The sequence below is a fragment of the Pseudopipra pipra genome, chromosome Z, assembly GCF_036250125.1.
Source record: "Pseudopipra pipra isolate bDixPip1 chromosome Z, bDixPip1.hap1, whole genome shotgun sequence".
In the NCBI taxonomy this organism is placed as follows: Eukaryota; Metazoa; Chordata; class Aves; order Passeriformes; family Pipridae; genus Pseudopipra; species Pseudopipra pipra.
Window position 1 is genome coordinate 11723261 of NC_087581.1, and position 23802 is coordinate 11747062.

At 41.6% G+C, this 23802-nt stretch overlaps 3 protein-coding genes across 5 annotated transcripts in view; 1 reads left to right on the top strand and 2 right to left on the bottom strand.

Moving 5' to 3' along the window:
• SKP2 (S-phase kinase associated protein 2) overlaps positions 1-11638 on the top strand; it is a 44500-nt gene extending 32862 nt beyond the window's left edge. Inside the window, exon 10 of the mRNA XM_064642745.1 lies at positions 10059-11638. Within this exon, the coding sequence (XP_064498815.1) occupies positions 10059-10071 (13 nt within the window). The 3' untranslated portion in view covers positions 10072-11638. The remainder of the gene's footprint in view (positions 1-10058) is intronic.
• The window catches only part of NADK2 (NAD kinase 2, mitochondrial), a 31911-nt gene extending 15607 nt beyond the window's left edge, over positions 1-16304 (bottom strand). For both annotated transcript variants that reach the window (XM_064642746.1, XM_064642747.1), the window contains exons 1-3: positions 15835-16304; positions 1716-1804; positions 1259-1347 (exon numbers count right to left, since the gene is read on the bottom strand). In XM_064642746.1, the coding sequence (XP_064498816.1) occupies positions 1259-1347; positions 1716-1804; positions 15835-16209 (553 nt within the window). In that variant the 5' untranslated portion in view covers positions 16210-16304. The remainder of the gene's footprint in view (positions 1-1258; positions 1348-1715; positions 1805-15834) is intronic.
• A 4775-nt stretch (positions 16305-21079) lies between these two features.
• The window catches only part of RANBP3L (RAN binding protein 3 like), a 33169-nt gene continuing 30446 nt past the window's right edge, over positions 21080-23802 (bottom strand). For both annotated transcript variants that reach the window (XM_064642927.1, XM_064642926.1), the window contains one exon: positions 21080-23559. In XM_064642927.1, the coding sequence (XP_064498997.1) occupies positions 23516-23559 (44 nt within the window). In that variant the 3' untranslated portion in view covers positions 21080-23515. The remainder of the gene's footprint in view (positions 23560-23802) is intronic.

The following is a 23802-nucleotide window of genomic DNA, read 5'->3' on the forward strand; positions in this document are numbered from 1 at the left end:
AGAAGCAAGCTTTAAAGGATTTATTGAAATTTCTCTATGTTTATCAGCAGGTAAGAGAAATTCTTTAATGAAAGTAAATTTAGAAAGTATTGCTAAACAAAGCCACAGGAGACAGGAAACAAAACCAAAATTTTACTGCAAATCAAATAAAAACCATTACTTTAGTTTCATTCCAGTTGTCCTCCTAGAAGGCACAATTTAAAGACCTTATTTGGCCCCAAATAGGCACACTTGGAAAAGAAGTCTTAGGTAAGTAGAAATCTTGAAAGCAGAAATCCTTAAATGTACTCGTTTTTCCAGATATTAGTATTTTTTCCTGGCTGTTAAACAGCAAGGCAACTATAACCTCAGTCAGTCTTTGCAGCTAGATATAAGCTCTGAAAACCTTAGATGAGGTATCACTTCCCAGCTGCTTGCCTTGACTATGACAAATTTTGCCCTAAACTGGCACTTTAGTCTCCAGCCTAGAGTAGTTCTTTGAAATCTACAAGAGTGTATTAGGATGCTTCACGAGTGTACAGATATCCCTTTCTCCCCACTCTGCATGGTGATCAGTAGCTAAGGGCAAAGTGGACTACTAAGAAGAGACAAAGCCACAGTCAAGTCTAATTTCCACAGATGATTGAACATTATGTTAGAGCCCAGCAATACACTGCAGCAAATCCCCAAAGAACAACACTGAATGAACTGATGCAATCCCATATTAAAAATACACAATCAGGATAGTTGTTCTGTTCGTTCATCTAAAAACCACTAATCAGTGGCACGAGCTTCTCAGCATTTGCATATTTTTGCCTGTACCATCCAACCTGATATGCCAGTCACTGGAATTAAGTGTGAAATCAAGAAAGACAGTTTGAACAAGGGGACCAAGTGGTAGTATGTTAGTCTACATCTCACATCCACCAAAAAAAGAGCTGGGTTTAGGGCTACATATAATCACCTGACAGCAAGGAATTTATCCTATTTATTTGAAAACTATAGTAAATTTCACAGTTTATACTGTTTTACACAGGACAATTAAACTTTTTCAACGTGGCCATACACTGGGATTCACTTCCTGGTGCTACAGTTTTAGATACCAGAGGTAGACAAGATGGACGCAACCACTGCATTTGGTAATATTTTCTGACAATTGAATTAGCAATTTGCTTTCAAAATGTGCATACCTCAAGTTGTTTCACATGTTGCAAAGTATTTTTGAAAAACGTATCCATGAAAACATACTGAAACAAACGCTTCCCTTCAATAGTCATACCTCCTGCAGATATAACAGCATCTGCCCACCGAACTGTCTCTTCATTATATTCTCGACGTTTAACAAGGCGAACTTCGATCCTCTCATTCCTATAAAGTTCAAAAAAAGCCTGAATTCTGTCCTATATTGCTCATTGTCACATCCTTCTGAAAAGCTGACACTAACTAAGGAGTAATAGTAGTAACTAAGGAGTAATTACAGGCATATTTAGATTATAATCACCTGACATACAAATCCTTTACACCTTGCTCATTTGTTTTCAAGATGATAACAGCGTGTTAGTTAACTGAACTGAGCTAGTTCACATTATGATTTTTTCAGGAACAACTGCTCATCTGCACTCTTTTGAGTACTTCTATTTTATTAGAGCTTGTAGCACAAAGCTTCCCTTTGTTATTTTACACTATCTATGGGTATTTCACTGTGTCTGAAATGCTCAGCATCCATACATTCTTACCTTAAACTGTCTACAACATGCTCCACATTTTTTGTATGGATGCGATGCCGCTCCAGCAGACCAGCATAGTTAGATCCTTTCAAGGCAAGCTGTAAGACACAAATTGTTTTTGCAGAAGTTAATCACTACAGTAAGTGCACTTGAGTAATGCAAATAGCAGCTATAAAAAAAGCATGTATTTTATCTCAGCACAGACACGTGCTTTTATAAGCATTCCATTAATTACATCTCTATATACACAGCAGTCAGCTTATATTGACTAGTTCATTAAATGAATCCCATGGCCACAGCAGCCAAGAATCACAGACTCTACACAAATATGCAAACAAGCATACTACACTGACTTCCATGCAACTTCAGACACTTTGCTCTACATAAATGCATAGTTATACTAGGTATAGTTCTATCATGTCCTAAAAGCACCCAGACAGTTAGGTTATTACCATAAAAATTAGAATCATTGTGCTGTAGAGAAAGCAGACAATAGAAAAAGCAATAGGAATGATAATTAAGAAAAGGGGAGTCTGAAATACCTAGAGCATTACCCTTTAAATTGTATTTGAGCTAAGATGGAAGACTGCCAAGTGCTCACAAAGGTGACATTTTCTCTGCATGAAAAAAACCTTAAGGACAATCTACCTACTGCCTTTGGTACTGTTCCCTGGATTATATCCCAGTTTTTCAAACAAGTTGATATCAATAACAAGACAGACAGTGCAGGTGCATTCTAGCCTCATCCTTCTTGGAAGCTGGAGAATTGGAATACTTAATGTTGACACACTTTTTAGACCATGGAAACACTTTGCAGTTTATACAGACAGATTCTTACAAGCAGGCAGGTGAGACTGCTAACTGAAGATTAGTTTTGCAACAGGTTTCTGTGCGAGTAATTCAGTCACTATCTGTTTGCATTCGTTTTTCACCTTATTTAGAGTGCTCATTTGGGGCTGGTACTGCCAAATTTGCCTTTGAATGGAGATTAAGCAAGTGAAAGAGAGAGAATGAAAAGGATGTTAAGAAAAAGGTGTTTATAAATACATTCATAATGAAAGTGATCCTACTTCGAGCAGCAGGCTCCTGAGGCTCCTTCTAGCCTGAATTAATCTCCAATTATACTGTCACTGCTTCCTTTTCCCTGACCAGTTAAAACCAATTTATCAGCACAGAAACAGAACTTCTTCTAGAGTTTGTGTAAAGAAATTTATCTGCGCCAGAAGCTCTGAACAGGCACTTCCAGCAATTTATTCAAGTGCCTTTACTCAAAGTTTTATAACATTCCAAGAGAAAGTGATGCCAGACAGCCTCGCCTAATCCCATTTTCACAGACTCACACTCTACAGAACTCCCCAGTGAAGGGGACAGGACCAGCAGGATATGACAACCAAAGTCAACTGCAATCCAATACCCAAAAATGCAATCTTTATTCATCGGACACCCGTTGTTGTCAAGAAATCCAACCACGAGCTAAGCACAAAGACAGACTCAGCACTGAAGAAATTACAGAAAATAATGGAACTAGCTGCTCCAGAACTGCATTGCTGTCCCCCTCAGTGTGTTTACAACTGGCGATTAACTTGCAGGAACAGAATCTTCAGGCGGTCTTACAGCTGGGATCAGGAAACCACTTCCAACAGAGACTCCCAGGCTGCCTGGATGCCATCAACATGATCACACACAGACATGATCATAATGTGGATGATCAGAAAATAGCCAGCTAAATATTTCAAGTCATCTTCATAAAGCTTGCTGGTACTGGCTTACTGGGGTACAGGGTGTTATGTCCCATTAATTGCGTCACACACTTAAACCCTTTGTTTCTACTCCTGAACTATAATGCTTGTGCACTCCATACACCTCTTGCTCCTCCAGGGTCCATCGGAACTTGAATGGTGCCACTGTGGGCTCTGGGGACGGAAAGAGTACACGAGTACACAAGTTACAGTAGTTACAGCACTGCTCATTGCTGGGTCTGCTGCCAGACTCTCATGATCCACTGGGAGGGGAAAGGAGAAAGTGGAAAGGAGAAAATAAGGTATTTGCCTCCCACAGACATCAGCTGCTGAGCACCATAGGTCTAATTTGTTAGAAGAACTTTCAATTGCATGTTTGAAGCACAAACTGATCTTGCTTTATCACCAAAGGAAGAAGAAATCCACAAGCAAATAATCTCTAGAAAACACCAACTGTGTTACTAAAATCAGGGTCCCCATTCATGCTTCCTTTAGAAATATCTGCTGCAAATGAAACACAAGCACCTGACAAGCAGACTGCTGCAGCAGCACACGTTTTCCAGGCTTTTGTTAGTTCCACACAACACAGAAACCACAAACTGCATCTTGCAATTTTATGTACCTCGTTTATTTGGCTTATTTGTCAGCATGCTATCTTTTAACTTGCTGGAAAAGAGCTTTTATTTCAGAATGACAGTGTAATAAATCTCTGTGTGATCACTGTAGTATTTTTGAGCCACCAACATCAGTGGTGAGCCTACAGCTAACATTTCATTGCAACACCAGCAAGGAAAGGTACAGGTAGTGCCAGTGCTATGGAAGAGAGTCTGTTCTGTAACTTACATCTACCAGAGCTGTGTTAAATTATTTCATCAACAGCTTCAGAAAGCAGAAGAGGCTGCTCAGCAAATAAGCTACCAGTATCTTGACAATTGGATGAACAATTTCAGCAGCACTGCAGAACAGGTACAGAATATGTAGGTCTCCTCTTTGAATTTAGCTCTAGAACAAATAAGCAAGTATCACTAAGCAACAAGATAAATGAAACATTAGGGCCCGGAGTTTAAATGGCTAAACTACATCTATGGAGCTAACAAATTGACCTAATTTGCAAAAAGCTACAGAGATTACAACAGTCCATTCATCTCCAGATTCATCCCTCTAGTTCACAGATAACTAACTCACAAGTTCATTCATCTAAGAACTCACAAAGGGACAGCCTGTCTGAGCCTAACCACAGTCAAGTATATCAAATAGGAGTGCTAATTGTCAGCTGCCTCTCACTTAACTACTCCCAAGAACTGGAGAAGTGCCTACAGTTCTTGTGGTCAGAGGCCACAGAATCAGAGTGGTTGAACTGGAAGGGACCTCTGGAGGTCAACTGGTCCAACCCTAGCTTAAGCAGGGCCACCCGGAGCTGCCTTTCCAGAACCATGTCCAGATGGCTTTAGAAGATCTTCTTCACAGATGGAGCCTCTATCACATCACTGGGCAAACTGTGCCAGTGCTCAGTCATCCTCACAGTGAAAAAGCATCTCCCAGTGTTCAGACAGATATACTTGTATTTCAGCCTGTGCTCGCTGCCTCTGCTCCTGCCTCATATCCACAACATGAATAACACACTAAAACTGTGACAAATACTGCTTCTCAAAAGAGCTTCCCACTGAGGATAAAGAGTAAGATAAATTGAGACCACCATATAGTTTTTACTTTGAAAGAGCTGAAGGCAAAGATCAGGCAGTCCAGTTACTGTGTGCGTGATCATCTCCCCGAAGAGCCTGGCAGGAACTGGGGATGTACAGAAAACCCAAGACTGCAGGACAGCCTGGCTCCTGAGCCCCCTGATCAGACAGACCCCCAAACCCATGACAGGCTTGGGTCTTACCAACTGACTCCTCAAAAAGGCACAAAAGGTGTTAGCTTCTGCATGAAGATAACTTGCAAATTCTTCTTCCTTTGGAGGAAGCTTTGATTTACAATTAGGCCTATTAATGTGACCTCAATACCCTGCAAGATTGCAAAATAAAATGCATTATAAACATGCATAATAATATGAGAGCTGTTACAGCGAAACGTGCATGAAAAACAGAGACAAACTGGACACAAATACATTCACGCATAACTTCAGTAGTTGTCTTAAACCTCACAGCAGAAATGCAATGCAAAGCAGGCTTCCAGTAGAGCTTGCACTGGAAAACACACTCAGGGGAACAGAACATGTTCTATGATGGAGATACTTTTCCTTGGAAGACTGAAAGAGAAAGGATCTAGATGGAATGTCTAAATATACCTCTTCTTGTATATTCTGGCCTGATCCTTCTTTAAGGAAAGGATAATTTTTCACAGGGTTCCTTAAACAGTCACTTAGGCAAAGGACATTTGCTTGACTGTCTTCCTTCTGGAATCTTAGCTCTTACCTCTGGCAAGTCTCACCTTACTCAGTTTAAACTGTGGGTCTGTTGTCCTTGAGTAATGCTGGTCCTCCAGGAAAATGCTGCAACACAAGGACGTGGCTTCTAGACACAAATACAGAAGCAACACGAAGCCAAGCAACTTGTGAATACTCATGTTGTCTACATATGCAGATTATGACCTTTGATTTAGAGAATAGGGAAAGAAGAGCCATAGGTGAGTCTTACCGACATTGCTAACCTAAGCATTAGGATAAAAGTGTATGTTCTCTCAACAGTAACGTGAATATTGTCCAGAGTAAAACAGTCAATTGAGCACTTTCTACATCTCACCCCAGCACACTGAGATCAGAGAATCATAGAATTATTTGGGTTGCAAGGGACATTATTTGGTCATCTAGTTACAACTACCCTGCCCCAGGCAGTCCTGCCCCAGATAGTGACACCTTCTACCAGACCAGGTTGCTCAAAGCCCTACCCAAACTGGACTAACCTTCACATACCCTTAAACTGCCACTGCATCAGGGTGGAGTTAATGCCTCAGTGTACCAGTCACTTGTTTTATGACTGTTGTTCAGTCAAGAGTTAAACTAAATGTCTGACAACAAAGAAGAAAAAAAAAAAAAAAGGGAGGAAAAAAAAGAGAGAGAAAAAAAGCACAGATCTAGAAACAATTGCTCTCTTTCAAATTTCTACAATGAACTTGCCCACACATGCACTCAAGCAGGAAAACAAGAACAGATCACTGCTTTCAAATCTACCTACCTTTCTGTTCTACAGAAAGAAGCACCAAACAATCCAAATGGATTTAAAGAGCAACAGCTAAACACAGAAATTTGAGTTTTAACCTAGAGAAGAAAATGCTATTAACATTATAGGTAAAATAATCTAACTGTTTCTAAGCAAAGTACAGGACTTTTAAAAGTTCAGTATTTTCAGAAATTGTCTCTCAAGATTTAACCATACATCCTAAGTATAGACCTTAGTGCCCTCAGTTTTTTTCTCAGTTTTAAAAGAAACAATCTTTTGATGGGCATATAGAAAAAAAAAATTTTCTAAATACATTACATTTTGAACTACAAATACCTTTGAATATAGCACATGCTTCAAACCCTACACTTCTTTTAGCTTTCCTGACAAAACTTGACTCTGACTCAAAACTTCCTAAAGTACCAAAGTCAAAGACTGGCAATGTATAGCTGCGTGCAAGTAATGTTCCCACGTTCTAGTGTTAACTACTAGTTAGTGCAAATCTCCATCTGTCATGCCAAAAACAGTTTTCCTCAGAGGCCAGTACACACTGAACTTTTGGATTTCTTATGAGCTCCAATCACATATTAAGCTTTCCTATTTCATAATGTAAGAATAATCCGCATACAAATACTTGTGATTAAATCACGAGTCAGCTTCTGAATCTTAGATAATAAAATGCCAAAGATGAAATAGATAAATATAAACTGAGCAGTTAGCCATGGCAGAACTTGCCCAGTAGAAATCTGTACCTTGGAGACACATTTAAGTGCCCCACAAAAAAGACTCTGCTAGAGGACAGCCATAGCAAGATGGAATCACAACTCTGAAACTTTAATGTTTTTTCCAGCATTAACTGGCACTGATGGGGGAGCTGAACTTGGTGGCTGTAGACAACAGATAGCAGGTTTGGATATGACACCCACTTTCACAGTAAATACAGGACAGCACACCGATCCTCAGTTTCTTCTAATTATAGCAGAAGACAAGTATCAGTTGGGAGCTTCAAGTGCTGTATTCACACTAATGACAATAAGTTTGCTGACACCACCAAGCTGTGCAGTGTGGGCAACACTGGAGGGCGGAGATGTCATCCAGAGGGACCTGGACAGGCTCGAGAGGGGCAGCCTGTGCAAATCTCATGAAGTTCAACAAGATCAAGTGCAAGGTGCTGCACCCAGGTTGGGGCAAGCCCCAGTCTTAATACCAGCTAGGGGATGAATGGATTGAGAGTAGCTGTGTGGAGAAGGACTTGAAGGTGTTGGTGGATAACAGCTGGACATAGCTCAGCAATGTGTGCTCACAGCCCAGAAAGACAACCACAGCCCAGACTGCAGCTTGGGTCCCTTCCACAGGGTGCAGTCCTTCAGGAACAGGCTGCTCCAGCACAGGTCTCCCACAGGGTCAAAAGTCCTGCCAGCAAACACGCTCCAGCGTGGGCTCCTCTCTCCGTGGGCCACAGGTCCTGCCAGGAGTCTGCCCCAGCACAGGCTTCCCATGGGTTCACAGCCTCCTTTGGGCATCCACCTGCTCCAGTGTGGATCTCCCCTACAGGCTGCAAGTGGATCTCTGCATCCCCATGAACCACAATGGACTGGGGGCATAGCTGCCTTCCCACAGTCTGCACCACAGGGTGCAGTGGAACTTCAGCTCTGACACCTGAAGCAACTCCTCCCCCTCCTCCTTCACTGACCTTGGTATCTGCAGAGCTGTTCCTCTCACACATTCTCACTCCTTTCTTCTCTGCAAGCAATTACATCCACACAGTAATTTTTTTTTTTCCTTCTTAAATATGTTATCACAGAGGTGTTACTACCACCTCCAATTGGCTCGGCCTTGGCCAGCAGCCAGACTGTCTTGGATCCATCTGGCACTGGCTCTGTCAGATATGGGGGAAGCTTCTGGTAGTTTCTCACAGAAGCCACCTCCTGTATTCCCCCTGCTACCAAACTCTGGCCACGCAAATCCAATACATTCAACCTGTTGCTAACAATAGGGAGGGTTTCAGCAGGATCATGTTTGTGGTACTAATGGATTGACCCATTTTGGGACACCCAGCTCTTTCAAGGACCTGCACTCCAGCTCATTCAGACTAGCACAAGCACTCTGAAGTGAACCTGAGAACCAGTGGCAGTAAGCAGCTGCAGGTCCTGGGTGAACTTAAAATGCACTGGCTTCTGCTAATGTAACAGCTAAGAATCCAATCCACAAAGTCAATGCATTGTTTACAGCATGGCTTTAATAGTGAGTATCTGCCTTAGCTGAAAGTAGCAGAGAAACCACACAGACTCCTAAAACAAACTCCTACTCAGAATCAGCAGTAGCCAGGCTCGGGTTTAAGTTCTCTATAAAGCTTTAAATATGAATTAAGTTTTCCATTCAAAACTACTGCTGAGTTGCAAGCCATAGGCATTAAGCCCAGTTTCCCCCACTTCCCAGTCTGGGTTATTATTTATTATACAGGCTGTTTGCTTTTATAAAAGTGTGCTAGGTTAACTGATGCAGTACTTACCACACTAGAAAGATAAGAAGGCTGGTGTTACCTGACCAGCACTACTGACTGATGTACTGACTAGCTGTCAGTTGCTCAGAATTGTTCCTAATATTGTTCCTGTAAACCTGTTAGGTTTCTACTGTTTTGCTACATGCCCCTCATACTGTAGAAGTTCAGTAGGCTGCTTTAGGTAGGAATTTTTTTTCCCCTATACTTTCCTTAGTTTTTCTTCAATCACTTAGACTACTTACTTTTATTAACATCGTCACAACAGCTTTTCAAATGATGCCTTTGTATCTGCTACAGACTGATGATTATGAAGTGTTTTGCATATTGTAGCATTTTATATGCCTTTACTTCTGTAGTAGCTGACTTCACTAGCAACATTATGTTCCTGAAGCTTTATAGAAATGCTGCTTTAGGGCAAGAGTTTGATCCATACATAAACAAAAGTAAAAATGCCATAAACTATTTTCTAATTTTTCATCATCCACCACATTAAAGCATTATTGTCATTTTAACCACATCTGAGGAATACACAGAGTTTTTTGCAATTCAAAGGCTAATGCAGAGCAAATTGTTGTGTTAACTATAAACAGAAGAGTAACTGCTTTCTGCACTGACAGGTTTCTAGAATCCTGTGCAATGCATGCAATACAATCACTCAGTTCTCATTAATTCAGCACAACACCAACATAACATCGTAAATCACAACTACTGAAGTACTTAAAACCAATATTAAAGTAACTTCCAAAAAGCAGCCTTTTTCAGCTGTATACAGTATCAGATGCTTGGTGATATAATCCATGAAGTTTAATTTAGGTACACTGAAATGCTCTCTATTTTATATGTATTTGTTATATATGACTAAGTATACTTGAATGGTGTACGGGAAAAACAAATGCTATGGAAAAAAATAATTACTATATCCTATTTAATTGTTTCCGTCATTTTCCAGACTCTTCTTATGACAGAGCAACAATATGGAAGGAACTTTTTAATAAAGCAGATGCAAGCTGAAGTTACTTAACACTGATGCAAGTATATCAAATTGCAAAGGTAAAGATAAACAAATGTACGCTATGGTTGTGTAATTTGAAAAACATCTACACCCATCTCAGTTTCCAGTGGACTAGCTCGAAAATTTTATTTCTGAAAAAAACCCTGGTTTTAGCTTTATACAGTCCTGGTGCACTATAACCTGTGTCTTGAATTCTGTATGCTTGAAATTCACTAAACTGAGTTGATATTTCCCCCCTCTTTTTAAGGCAAGGTAAAGTACATAGTACAGTCCTAGCAGTTTTTAAACTGCTCCCTGAAAAAACAGCTACTGAAATAATTCACATTACAAAATAAGCAGAGATGGGTAGTCTGAACGCGACAAAACAATGAAAAGCTTCAAACTATGACATCATTCGGTAAGTTTCTATTTAAAGATACGACTTCAAATGTACCCCTGTATATCTGGATCTACAAGAGGACACAAACATAAATGTCTGAATACTTAGTGCTTTTTAGAGGAGCAACTTTTTTTTTAATTACTTGCTAAATTATCTCATTTCATTTTAAAATTAGAACTCAGTTGAACTTTGAAGTTTGCACATTACTTTTTCCTTCTGCTACCTTCCTCGCATCTGTAAAAATTCCAGTGTTTTGAAAATATTTACGTACTAAATAATTGCAGTGGATCACAGGCATCTGTATTGAAGTGCAGTCCTCTAAATCAGAAATCTAAGAATGAAATACCTGACTGGTTTCCAAAAGCCTATCTTCAGGTGGCAATGTGAGATTTACACACCTGTAACACTAGTACCCAGAAAAGGTAATTAAAAAGTGATACTAAAGTGATACTTTCACCATTTAATGTAAAAGATATTTTAATTTCCGTAATTAAAACCAAAAATCAATCAGCTATCAAGTTATAAGTAAAACAGTACATTTCCCCCAAGAGAGAATTTTCTTAAGAGACATGAAAACGTGCAGGCTGGTAACAACTGGTGCTATCACATCTTAATTAGGAATTCAGGAGAATGGCAGGGTAGTGTTCTTCTACACACACACACACACCCTCCACACTTCTGTGGGGCTGTTCTAGTGCACAACACAGGAGCTTCAACTGAAGCTCTCCTACCTGCTGGGCAACACTCCTTTCTTCCTTCCTGACTACCCCAGCTCTATATGTTATTGGTGGTGCCCTATGCATCACTTATGTGCCTCTTTCAGGGGAGGAAATATCCTGCTAACACGCTACCTCTTCTCTAACGAAAAACCAGTTCTCAATAAAGCCCTATGAACTTCACATCACTGAGATGAGCACCCCTACCAATCTGTTGCAGTGGTCCAAATGAGCCAAAACTTGTTCCAAACAGCTCTAAGTCTGTGCTCTCCCTCCCTGCTCCAAATGATGACTGTAAACCAGCCACAGCAGAGTATCAGCTGTGGTCCACACTGAACCATTCCCTTCCAATTAAGACCAAAACAAACCTAACTTTTCATATGACATTTTCAAAGGTGATTAAAACTGTATATGAACTGTGTTTGGACAGCTAAATTGTTCATCTTTCCTAAATACCTTCCAGGCATGAGAAGTCAGCAGCTACATCGCATCTGCACTATCAAACAAAACAAAGAACAGAACTCAGGAAATTAGTTTTCTCTATTACTGGGGTATTAAATTCTCTTAGTTTACATAAGGACAACAGCAGTGCTTGTTCTGCATGGATTTACTGAGAATGAAATAAACAGCCAGGATATACAGTAGCCTTCAGTATTAGTTGACTGGATCATTTACTTTTGTAACCAGTCATATTTAGATGCTAATCCAAATAAACAGGTCAGAAGAAATGCAAACTGCTGTCACTCCTGGTAAGCAAACTGTCTGTAGGGACTTGGGAAAAATATTAGTATTTTCATCTAACTTAAAGATGGTAACTGCAAGTTTTAGAAATCCAGTAGCCCCTTCAAATTTCATGAAGGCAAAGAAAAATATTCCTTGCATGATATGATGCACAAAATTTACTGATGCAGCACTTTTTTTTAAGTGCTGGATCATTTGGAGGCATTTTCCTTTTGTGGTATTAGAAGAGAAATCTCACTTTTATAGATCTCTAATCTCTCTTCGGAAGTAAAGACTCTGAAAACCTCTCCAGTAAAACAGCATCCAAAACATTTAATTATACTTTACATAATCCTCAGAATTAGACTACTAATTATGATAGTCAGGTGTGTTTGTGTACACCTATAAATAGATGTAAAAGACTTGTTTGTAAGCATGTAATAGTATCTGCCACAAGACAGGTAAAAACAATTGCCTGGAGCAGGCATGCACAGCATGCATGCAGAAATGCAATGGAAGAATTAATCTTTCACAGATCTGCTAAACACTCCAAAGAGTGCTTGCCCTTGCTCTCCATCTCTCCGGCATCTGTTTTGTTTTTCTGCTGTCTGGACTGCTTCTTCACCTCTCCTATCTCTGTTTACACAAAGAAAGAATTCAGGAATTGCGACCTTGCAGCTTTGACTTTGCAACATTTTATAGTGTTTGTATAATACAACTCACTTGGGGTCCAAAGGAAAGGCCACAGAAGGATTTAAGCCACAGGTGCTCAGGGCCTCTATGGGTTATCAGAAGTGTCAGCCAGTCTGCCTTGATACCCATACTCTGCTTCTTGAAGTATACTGTGATTTTTACTGGATATATCATATAAATGATACATACTATGATCTGTATCATATTTTAATATGTATTTGTATATGTCAATGATTCATCTTCAGCCTCCTTAAATATGGAACAAATCCCACCTCATTAGGACGTGTGCCCAAATGCACCACCATTTCTGCATTAAGTGACTGCAGCTTCAGTCTTAATACATAAATGCACTGACTGCAACAGCTAAATTCAGGACTCCTCTCCTTTCTCAGTGATCAGGTAGAACTGTTTAAGCCCACAATTATCATTACTTGTGCTATACGAAAATCTGAAGCTTCCAAGTAGAGACATAGGTTATCTTCTAGAAACTTGCAAACATTTCTTCTGCCCACAACTGGTAGGCCAACGAGCCGAGGTGCAGTTGGTCAAATCTAACCCTGGAACAATGCCTTGAAGTTGAATTTCTGTACTTCAGATAGTCAGCACCTGGACAACTGAAGGTCTGTGACAGATGATGACAGCATTGTGCTTCCTCCTTAGACTCCCTCACACCGTGATGCTGCCACACCACAAGCCAGGTCCGGGGTCACTCAAGCTTGAGGCCCTGCAATGTAACACAATCCCCACCACCAACATGTCTGGGTTAGCCAACAGCTCCAAGCACCAGGTAAACCAAACCTCTCCTACGCTCCTTTGCTTTCACTCTTTGTCTCTACCCAACGTGAGGCTTTCATATGAGCCTCAGCTCTCACCCTACCCTCTATTTGGCCCTTCAGCACCACTGAGCTGCAAATCCGAAGGAAGTAGGTCTGGGCTCATTTCTGAGATCAGTTGCCTTGGGAGCAGCTTCTGAAGCCTCCCCAGGAGAAACAGGGAGAGCAGAGTGCAGCTAGCTTCAGGAAGCAAAATGCATCATATTGCCATGCTGCCCACAAAGGACATGGCACTGCAGGGAAGGACACTTTGCAGCAATCACTCTGCTATGAAGTGGTCTCTTTCCACAACAGAGAGGCTAAGAGTCTCCTGAACTTCAGCTAACATTTTCACTAAGGCTGCCATTAACTCAGCTGGAGGAAAAACAATCTGAGACCAGAGTCACAGCAAAATGCAAATACAGAAATTTTTACAGGTCAGCTAAAAAATTTAAGAAACTAGCAGTAAAGATAATTCTTTCACTCTCTTATTTTCTATTTCAAAAATAGAATTCTAGAAGAGCTTTTCAATTCTAGAAGAGCTTTTCAGTGTGTTCTTGCACAAATCTTTGTATTCCTGCCCATACAACAAGAGCTTAACTCAGTATTGCTACACACAGAGTTAGGCAAGTTAGGCTTTGTCTACCTGGCGACACTGTGATTTATTGCTGCAATTGCTCACAAGGAGGTATTTTCAGGGGAAAGGTTTTTAAAAAAAAGCACCAGTCTTACAACTAAAATTCTAGAATTCTCCCAAATGTGCAAAATTGTCTTATACATGTAAGTTTCTCCAAAAGGACAAATCCTAAGGTGTTTCTCCAACTACTACAATCAGTCACTGAGTTCACAATTACTTTTTTTAAAATGAATCTTCAGAATGACACAGGTTACCAATCACACAAAACATGAATTCCTGTGAGAAAAGAAACTGCAGCTACCACTACATTTAGTCAAGGGATGTGCAACACTAATGACACTGCTCACTAACTGATTCACTGTCCCATTCCTACCTGTACACAGTGGTTAAGGAAAAGTAACCAAACACCCTTTTGTTTTTCTTGGTTTTAGCTCCACGCTGAGGACAACCTCTATACTAAACAAGAAATGCCTCCTCAACAGAAGCTTAAATGAAAAGAAAAACAGTCTTACAGATGAGCTGTGAGAGCCATTTTTTTTCCATAACCACCATTTGAAAGGAAGTACAAGGACATCTTAGCAACAGGAACCCACATGGGAATCAACACAGAATGATGTTTCCACATTAAACCTGTTGATATATGAAATATGACTAGAGAGGTACACAAAACATGTAAAAATGTTTGGATGGGAATTCCACAGGAGATGGATGAACAACTGAAGCATGCAGAAAGATGTTAGAACTATCTTGCTTTAGATAGTGTACTTTTTATCCCAGTTCTCTATGACGCAAGGCTATGCAACCATACCATTTGTCCCTGCACAATAAGTTAAGCATATGTACAAGTTTAATCCAAACACTACAAATTAACAGAGGTCTAAAATATGTAAGAGACCAAAGACAAGACAGACACAAATTAATGGTCTTATGTGAAATAAAGACAGTAATATGAGCTCATGACCTGGCCTGCTGGCAGCCACACCAACTCCAGCAGGTACCATTCTCTGGCCCACCAGTGGCAGATGAACAATGGAAGGAGACAGACACAGGGTAAATGGAGAACTGAGCTTCGGGGAGATGAAGACACAAGCTGCTGGGTGCACATATGAACTCTTAGAGACACCTGCTTTCCTTAGTACAACTTCAGGAATGGACCTTTATACTGAATGTTTCTTAGAGACTAAAGAAAAAGGGTTTTCTAAAAACTTTAACAAGAAGAACATATGCAAAGGTGAGATTTGGCTGTCTGGGAGGAGTTCTTAGGAAAATACATAAGGATGAAGCAAAGATGCGGAGCAAGGAAAGGAGGAAATGTGAATGAGTCCTCTCTAAGCCTCAGAGGAGATTTTTTGCAACACTGTGCTTTCCTCAGTATGCACTTCTCTAATCTTTACACGCTGCAAGGAAAAACCTGCAGCTTGCTGAGGGCTGCTGGAATCCCTCCGAGGGTAAAACCCAAACACGCTTACTACACAAATCCCTCGACAGGTTGCGAGCGATGAATGAAGGGCGGTCCAGCGGCGCGGCTCGCACCGCTCTGTCCATCGGGATCGGGGGCCCGGGGAGGCAGCAGGGGGAGAGGTACAGTGAGGGAATAGCGAACCGCCCCGGGGAAACCCCGGGAACACTCGAACACAGAGGCCCAGTGACCCCCTGGGCCGCGCATCCCCCTGGTGACCCTCCCGCCCCCCGACCCTGCCGCGGCCCCAGCGGCAGCGCCCGCGGAGGCCGTGACTGCATCCCCCCCGCCGCTCACCAGCTGCTTGAGGTCCTCCTCGGAGAGCCCGGCGTAGCGGTACCGCTGCTGCTCGAACTCGTACCGCGTCGTCTTCACCACTACGGCCACCCGCGACGGCCGGAACCCGCCGCCCGCCGCCCCCGGCCCGCCGCGCTCCCGCCGCCGCGGCTCGCATGGCGCGGCTCCCGCCGCCCCCCGCCCCGCCGCCGCCGCGGAGGGGCTCAGCCCGCCGAGGGCGAGCAGGCGTCGGCGGGCGCCGCCGAGCAGCGGCAGCCCCGGCGGGGCGGGGGGAGCCGCCGCCGCCGCCCCGTGGCAGAGCAGGGCGGAGCGGCGAGCGGCCGGCCGGCCGGCGAGACGGAGGCGGGCGCAGGGGAAGCCCCGTGCGGCGAACATCGCCCGGGCTCGCTGCGCCGCTCCCCGGGGCGGGCAGGCGGGGCGGGCACGGCGCTGCCGGCGGCGGCTGCGGCCGCTCTGCGGCGGCGCCCGGCACACATGGCCTGGCCACGCCCACCGCACCGCCCACCGCGCGCGCACCCACCGCCCCCGCCAATCGCGGGCGGCGCCGCCGGGCACCCGCCCCGCGCGGGGGCGGGGCCGAGGGCGCGCCCCAGCGCGTGCGCCCTTCCCGGCCAACCGGGGCTCAGCGCGCGGCGGGAGAGCGCCCCGCCCCCGCGCCCCTGGGGAGCGCGGGCTGCGCATGCGCCCCGAGGGCGCGGCCGCTCCCCTGCCCGCCCCCGCCGTGGCACCGCCCCGCCTGCTGGGGGCCCCTGGCGCGCGGGACGGGGCGAGAGGCACGTACGCGGCGCGCGGGGCATCCTGAGGGGACGGCGACAGGACTTCCAGTGCTTCCATTGCCTCCAGTGTCCCCAGTGCCTCCAGTACCCCCGGGGGATGGCGACAGTGCCTCCAGTGCCCCTAGTGCTCACGAGGCACAGCGACAGCCCCCCCGGTGACATTGTTAAAGAGATGTCAAAGAGGAAAACAATTACGTGGTCTTGAACCGCGTGCGCGGAAACCTCACGTTCTCGTGTTGCTGCTCCGATTCTCTGTTTTTATGATGGTATTACAGTACGGCAGAAAGGTGCATACGAACCAGTAGTAGGATTTCAGCGAAACTTAAGATAGGCTGGGGCAATATACAGGAATTCTGAGATTAAAAAACAGTGCGCCCCCCCCCCCCCGATCTCCCACACGCGGGACGGCGACAGTGCCCCCATTATTTGTGAAACAATGACTGTGGTGTCCCCTGTTTCAGCAGGTGGCTTCAGAGGTCGGTGCCAAGCAGTCTGTGGAAATCCCGAAGTGGGATTGCCTGCCTGGGAGACCAGCCTGCTTCCCTGTGAAACTTGCCTGAGGAAGAGGTCTCCGAAAGTTGGAAAAACACAACAGGTGTTTTGTTTTAAAGAACTAAATAGCACATCTGGTGAGAATCTGGCGAGAAACACGTAGTTTGAAACCTCTGACTCTTATCTCTGACTGTTCTGGTGTTTGATCACAGTGTGTGAGGAAGGGCAGGAAGAGGCAGACGCAGCTCCCACGGGGGAGGATCTGAGAGCAGCGCTCGCTGTGAGTGCCACGTAAAAAAAAAAAAAAGAAATTAAATGATTGATCCTGAGTTACTTTTTAATATTGTAAGCAGGTGCTCCAGAAATGCTGTTAGGGGTTTGTATCATTATTAGTAACTGCCTGCCCAGGCATCGACTGCCACAGGCAGCCAGTACTTCTGCACCGGAGGGAGGCCTCACTTAGGCACGTATTTCTCATTACTCACCTTGTTCGTGATCTTCCCCTGGGGAAGTCACAGCCTCTGGCTGCAGGTAGAGATTGAAGCAGGAGCTCTTGCCTGTCAGTGCAGCACTCTTCTATACACTATCACTATCTATACAGAGATATTAGGAAATGAGAGTAGCCAGAGCCAGTCAGCCTTTCCCTGCTCTTGTGTAACAATACAAAGGCTCTCTTCAGTCTTTACTGATGGGTACGAGGATTTTCTATCTACTGATTAGCTTAGCCTTGAAGGAAACTATCACAAACCAGATTGCCAGGAGAGTAATTAAACATAACTAATTCCTTTGCTAACCAAAAAATACCTCATTCAGTATAACAATTAACTTTTGGATTGTACAAAGCCGTAAGTAATACAAGATCCTGGAGGCTCAAAGGATATAGGAGGTTTTGAAAATTTATTACTCTGATCTGAATGGTATCTATTTTATAACTTCTTTGACCATTGAGCTGCTCCTCTAGGATTCTGTACTTCATGTATTATCTATTTATATTTCACTGTTTTGATCTTTGAAAAACAAATCAACTTAAACTACTAAGGCACGCTTGAATATGGAACAGTATTCGACGCTGAGATCATGCAGTTATCATGTTATGGTCATTTGAATTAATGCCCACAGCAAGCTTATAAGCATAAAATATGATATATGTATTTTAAAATGTGAATTCAAATCAGTAGATGATATCCTAAAGTTCTGGAAACAATGCTGAGGCACAGAGCATGAAGTGATTCATCCACGGTTCCCAGAAGGAAGTGTCTGACAGACTAGCTGTCAGATTGTCTGATACCCCATTGTCTACATGGAAAAGGGTTTAAACTTTTGTAACATATAAAATAAAGTTTGTGGAGCGTTACTTACAGTTTGCATCTTACTTTGTAAATGGATCTACTTAGAAAATAGTCATTAGACACTAACCCCACCCTTACTACAATTCTTGATTTGAATTTTTACCTGATATACAGGAAGACACAAATATCTGTCAAATGACACTTTGCTTATTTTGACATATATTCAGTTTGTGGCATATGACATGTCTTCAAGCCCCATTTTTAGTGACTTCAGAACAGTATATCCAGGGGATTAAGGTACAGATTCATTCATACAAAATTAAATTAATAAATACAGACATTTTAGCCTGGTATCCTTATAGGATACAAGTATGTAGTAGAATTGAATTTCCACTGTAATAACTTTTTAAATCCCTGGCCCACCACAACCAATTTTGATTTGGGCGCAGGGCACTTAAAAATTCTTCATAGAAACATATGCCTGCAGTTAGAAAAAAATGTTGTGGAGTAATGCCCATTTCAGACAGGAAGGAGTTATATAATACATGAGGTAAATTTCAAGATGCAAATCCGTAGAAAACCAGGCATCCTTAGCTCTACATTTTTTAAGTTATATAGAGGACTTTAAAAAACTCCTATGTAATACACTTAAAATATTCTGTGTTACAAAGTAACTGGGAAAATTTCTACATAAACACTAAATGATTCCTTAAGTTATTTCACTAGTTGCAAAACTGGCAATGCACAACTGTACTAGCAGTTTTATAAAGTAGCCTTTTTCTACCCAAAAGGATGTACATATTGTTTATAGTGCACTTGCAGTCTAGGACAACTGTTCATTTTGTTGAACATATTCACTCCTTATTGAAGGCTATGAATAATGCCTTCTTGTGAGAGTTTAATTAATAAGCAGTATAGACTTAACTGATCCAATTATTTACATTTTCTAGACTTTCTTTATCCGACCCTAAGTGCTACTGGTACCTGAAAATGATACTAGTGCCTTTGTGTTTAAAATGGCAATGCTATCAGCTGCATTCATACAGGAGGAGGTAAACACACCATCACCATAATGTTTCATAAAACCAGTCCTCAGATTTTGAGCCCAGCTGACAACAGCTGTTAATTCTAATAATCCAGAGAAAAAGTCCAGACTAATGCTTAGAGAACATGTCACTCGTGACACGTCAGAGCCTTACAAGGCATGTAGATGAACACATTAGCAGGTGTAGTCTGACTGAATTTCTGATCCCAGATTCTATCTATGTGCACTTGCATTTTGCTTGCAACGTGTATACCCTCATCAGTGATTACATAGTTGAGTTATGTAATTTGGTTCATAAATTCGAAATTACAAAATCAACAAAGAAGCTTCAGAAAAAGCAAAAAAACAACGTAAATGCAGCTATTATTATTAATTCAAATTACAGAATTTTTTTACACAAAACCAATGAGAGGAGCAAGTTTTCTTGTCCACACTTTCATTAGAAGATGTTTTAATTAGCATAGATTTACTTTCCTGCTTTTCTTCCCACTCTTTGCTTATGCAAAACAAACTACTCCATCGCTGAATTGGACTAATACAATTGACTTCAACATTTCAAAAGCAATTTGAATATGCTCAAAGTGCTGCAAAAACATTGTTTTGTAAGAATAACTTTAGTGTTTGTAAAAGACAGCTCAGGAATCTCCACTTTTTAGACAGACAACTGCTGTAGAGTGAGCCTTTCTAGATTTTCCTGCCAGCATTCCCCAGTGGTAAGCGCTCTAAAACCCAGCTAGGAAAAAGAGGATGCTCTTTCCCTCCCTGTCCACGTTGTACCAGCTGTCACTAGCACTGAAAACGATATCAAATGTGCTAAAGATTTTCCCTGTACTCATTCATTCAGTAGACACATTGCAAAACTCTTGACTTCATACACTTTGCCAAAACTAGTTCAGAGGTCACTAAAGAGCATGACATATAAACTTGAGGGACAAGATTTATCAAGAGATACAAATGCCTCCAGAACACAAAGTAAGACATTCGGGCTATTCCATTAGAGCAGATTTTGCTAGAAATTCATAATCTTAGTAGCAAATATCTGCATATGTATAATTATTATTGGGAATTGTTAGTTTTTCCTTCCTTTGAAAATTATTATTGCATGAATACATAATATCTTCCAGCTCTGCATACCTTACGTATATAAATTAATCCCTAGGGTCTGTTAGAAATAAATAAATAACATTTATCTAGGGAAAAAAAATTAATGATATCTAGTTTCATATGGATTTGGGTCAAATCCCTACACCCCTCTTCAGGCCACAGTAATCCCAGGTCCCATCCGTCCATGGTTTATTTCTCCTCCTTCCCAGAATATGCTGCAGCTTGTTCAGAAGCAGGAATGCACCACTCAGCCTCACAAGCATCACAGAAAATACTCTGAAACTTTTTCCTCAAAGAGTGCCTTTCTCTGATTTCTGTCACTCAGCAACTCCCAATTTTCATTAAGGAGTTAAATTGTCATAGAGCTTTCTAGCTCCTGTCCAATTTTTCTGAAACTGAACTATGTGCTCAATGTGGGTCTGACACATGCTTAAATCTTGCTTCCTTAGGAAAGCAGGCTAGAGATTCTGCAGCATGGAAGGAACTGTCTGTAGGAAGCTCTAATTGGGCTGTAAATAAGACTACTAGTTACATGGAAATTAAAGCAGTAAGAAAATTGTTTATTTGTCAGTCATAGAAACTGCTCCAGCTGTCACAAAGTGACAAATTTACATTTTTAAAACCAAGTTAATATATTACATAATAGCACACCTTCAGTTTTGAGAAACAATGAATTTTAGTGCAGTGACACTAAAGAGAATAAATTATTAGGATGTCTAGAGCAAAAATTTGTTCTCTATTAAGTATCCAATCTTTTAAAAATAGTTAGACATCTCTTCCTTCTCAGCTTTTAGGAGATGTAGCTTTGTGTTTGAGTGTGTGTGCACATGAGCGTGTGTGTTTGCGTGTATGCTTGTGTATATATGGAATGATCTTGGGAAGAGGCAGATCTAAAGAGAGTTTATTTATAAGTCCTGCGGGAGCATATTACAAAGTTTAACTCCCATGTCTGCAGAAGTTCTGTTATGCCTGCCTTGGGCCACTCCTTCATTTGCCAAGGATTTTACAGCTGTAGTAGAACTTGGATATCATAACATTCACATGCTTAAATCCTGTTTCACAGGCGGCTTTGATTATCAGGACAGACTTTGAAATCAAACTCTGCATTCTGTGCACAGCCAGCTGAACTCCAGGGCAAAGTTATCACTGTGACCTGTTGCTAAATACATAGGACTGCAGTGTTTTACAACTGCATGAGTTTTTATAACAGAGCTTTGTTCCTGAGGATGAGTTGCAGCAATGAAATATGAAGGTCAGTGATGTAAATATTGTCATGGTCAGGAGTGAGGCTGATAAAAAAGGACACAATGTACAGCTAGTTATGGAAAAAACCGGTTTTGTTATTGGCAGACTGAGCTTCACTATTAGACACAGGTGCTCTGTTGTGAAGCACTCCCCTGTTCCTGAAGGCAAAAATCAAGTTCCATTTAAGTTTACTGTCATCCAGATGCTAAATCAATGTCAAACAAGTGCTAATTTTGGCAGGACATTTAGGATTCGGTGTAATCCAGATGCTAGTTTGGTTTCATCTGGATGCCAATCTTGACAGAGCACTGAGAATTCAGAAAGAAATTAGTATTGTTCCAGCTTCATACATTCATATGTTCAGATGAGAAGACTAAATTGTAATTTGACTCTTCAAGTGTGATGAAGCTTTTTAGATGTAGAAATCCTTACAATTACCTTAATTAAAAGGACTTGAGATACTTCAGAGCACTGTTTTAGCTCTGAGGATGACAAACAATACAAAAGGCATCAGGGAGCTGCAGCAGAGACATTATAGACATATTTTCTTTATCTTTTAACAGAATGAAAACACAGAGCATAAGTGTTGTCTCTTACTGTGCACAGGCTTATGAATGATCCTGTAAATCTTAATTCACAGATGACATTAGGGGGAACTGTTTTTATCTAATTCCTCATGTGAATGGTTAGGTAGAAGGCAGTAGTTTGTGGAATCACTTTTACAGAGCAACTGTGTATTGAGCACTGTTGGGATAATTGCACACATTAGGATGTGTAACATACTCATCTATATCAATGAATGATGATGTTTAGGGATAGCTACAGCTAAGGCAGAAGTAATCTCACATAATCTTACTCGTTTAAGGGAATTTATTTTTTTTTGCAGATACTCAGTTGTACTGTGCATGAATTTATTTGTGTATATCAAATTCACAATTAATAGTGCAAGTGCTTGTTTTGTGCAACTAGAAAGGTGTTCATGAGTGCAAGCACATACACTGTTACATTTTAAAGTTCACATGCCCCCTAGAACTGGCTTGCAGTTCTTCATGGTGAATTTTTCTGGTGCTTATGGCTGTAAAGGCAGATCGTGGTTTTTGCCCTTAGACAAAATTCTACAGCCAATATACAATTCCAGATATCTTCAAAACACACATTGAAAAAAACCTCTTATATGAAGACTGGTTTCTATAGGCCTTGGTCATGCTAAACTGCCACTCCCAGTTTTGCTTGTATGTGCTTACAAATGGGATACTGAATGTTCCCATACAATTTTAAATAAATGTTTTCAGTGAAGCCCAATTTAAAGCTTTCCAAATGTATCTTTTAAATAGCAGATGAAAAGTAAGAAGCAGTTCACATATATTATTAGTTCATGCTTATATGATATTATCCATCAATATGATGAATAAACATTTATTCCCTATAAAATTCCTTACTTTAATAATGCATCTAAATATATTTAATTCTAAAATCAGAAGTATTTATAACCGTTCTTGACTACCGGAAGCCATTCACATCCCAGTGCAAAGCAGGCTGTTTATAATCCCCAATAGTGCATCTCAAGTTCTTTCTTAATATGTTAACTTAAGCTGTGCCTAAAATTAATCCTTACTTAAAAGCCATAAAGTAGAACACATCTGAGTTCCTCCCTCCAGGGGCTGATGAGTCAGCTTAGACATCATGGGAAGATGAATTCCCAGCTGAGCTGTTGTAACCTCTGGGAGATGTCATGAGCAGACAACGGGCTGCCTGCGGTTCCATCCAGAATGATCTGAAAAAGAATTAAAAAAAAAAGATCTTGCTTATTTGAGCATATTCATGTTTTGAAACAATCCAGCATTTCATAATACCAAAGCAGTAGGTTAAAGTTTGGATATGATCAGTTCCTGGTTTAGGTAAATAGCTAACTAGATAACACAGGATTATTCACAAATATTTGACCATGTGAATAGTGAATGAAACCTGTGACCCTCCACATCAATAAAGACAAGCACATAAGGACTAAGAAATCTGA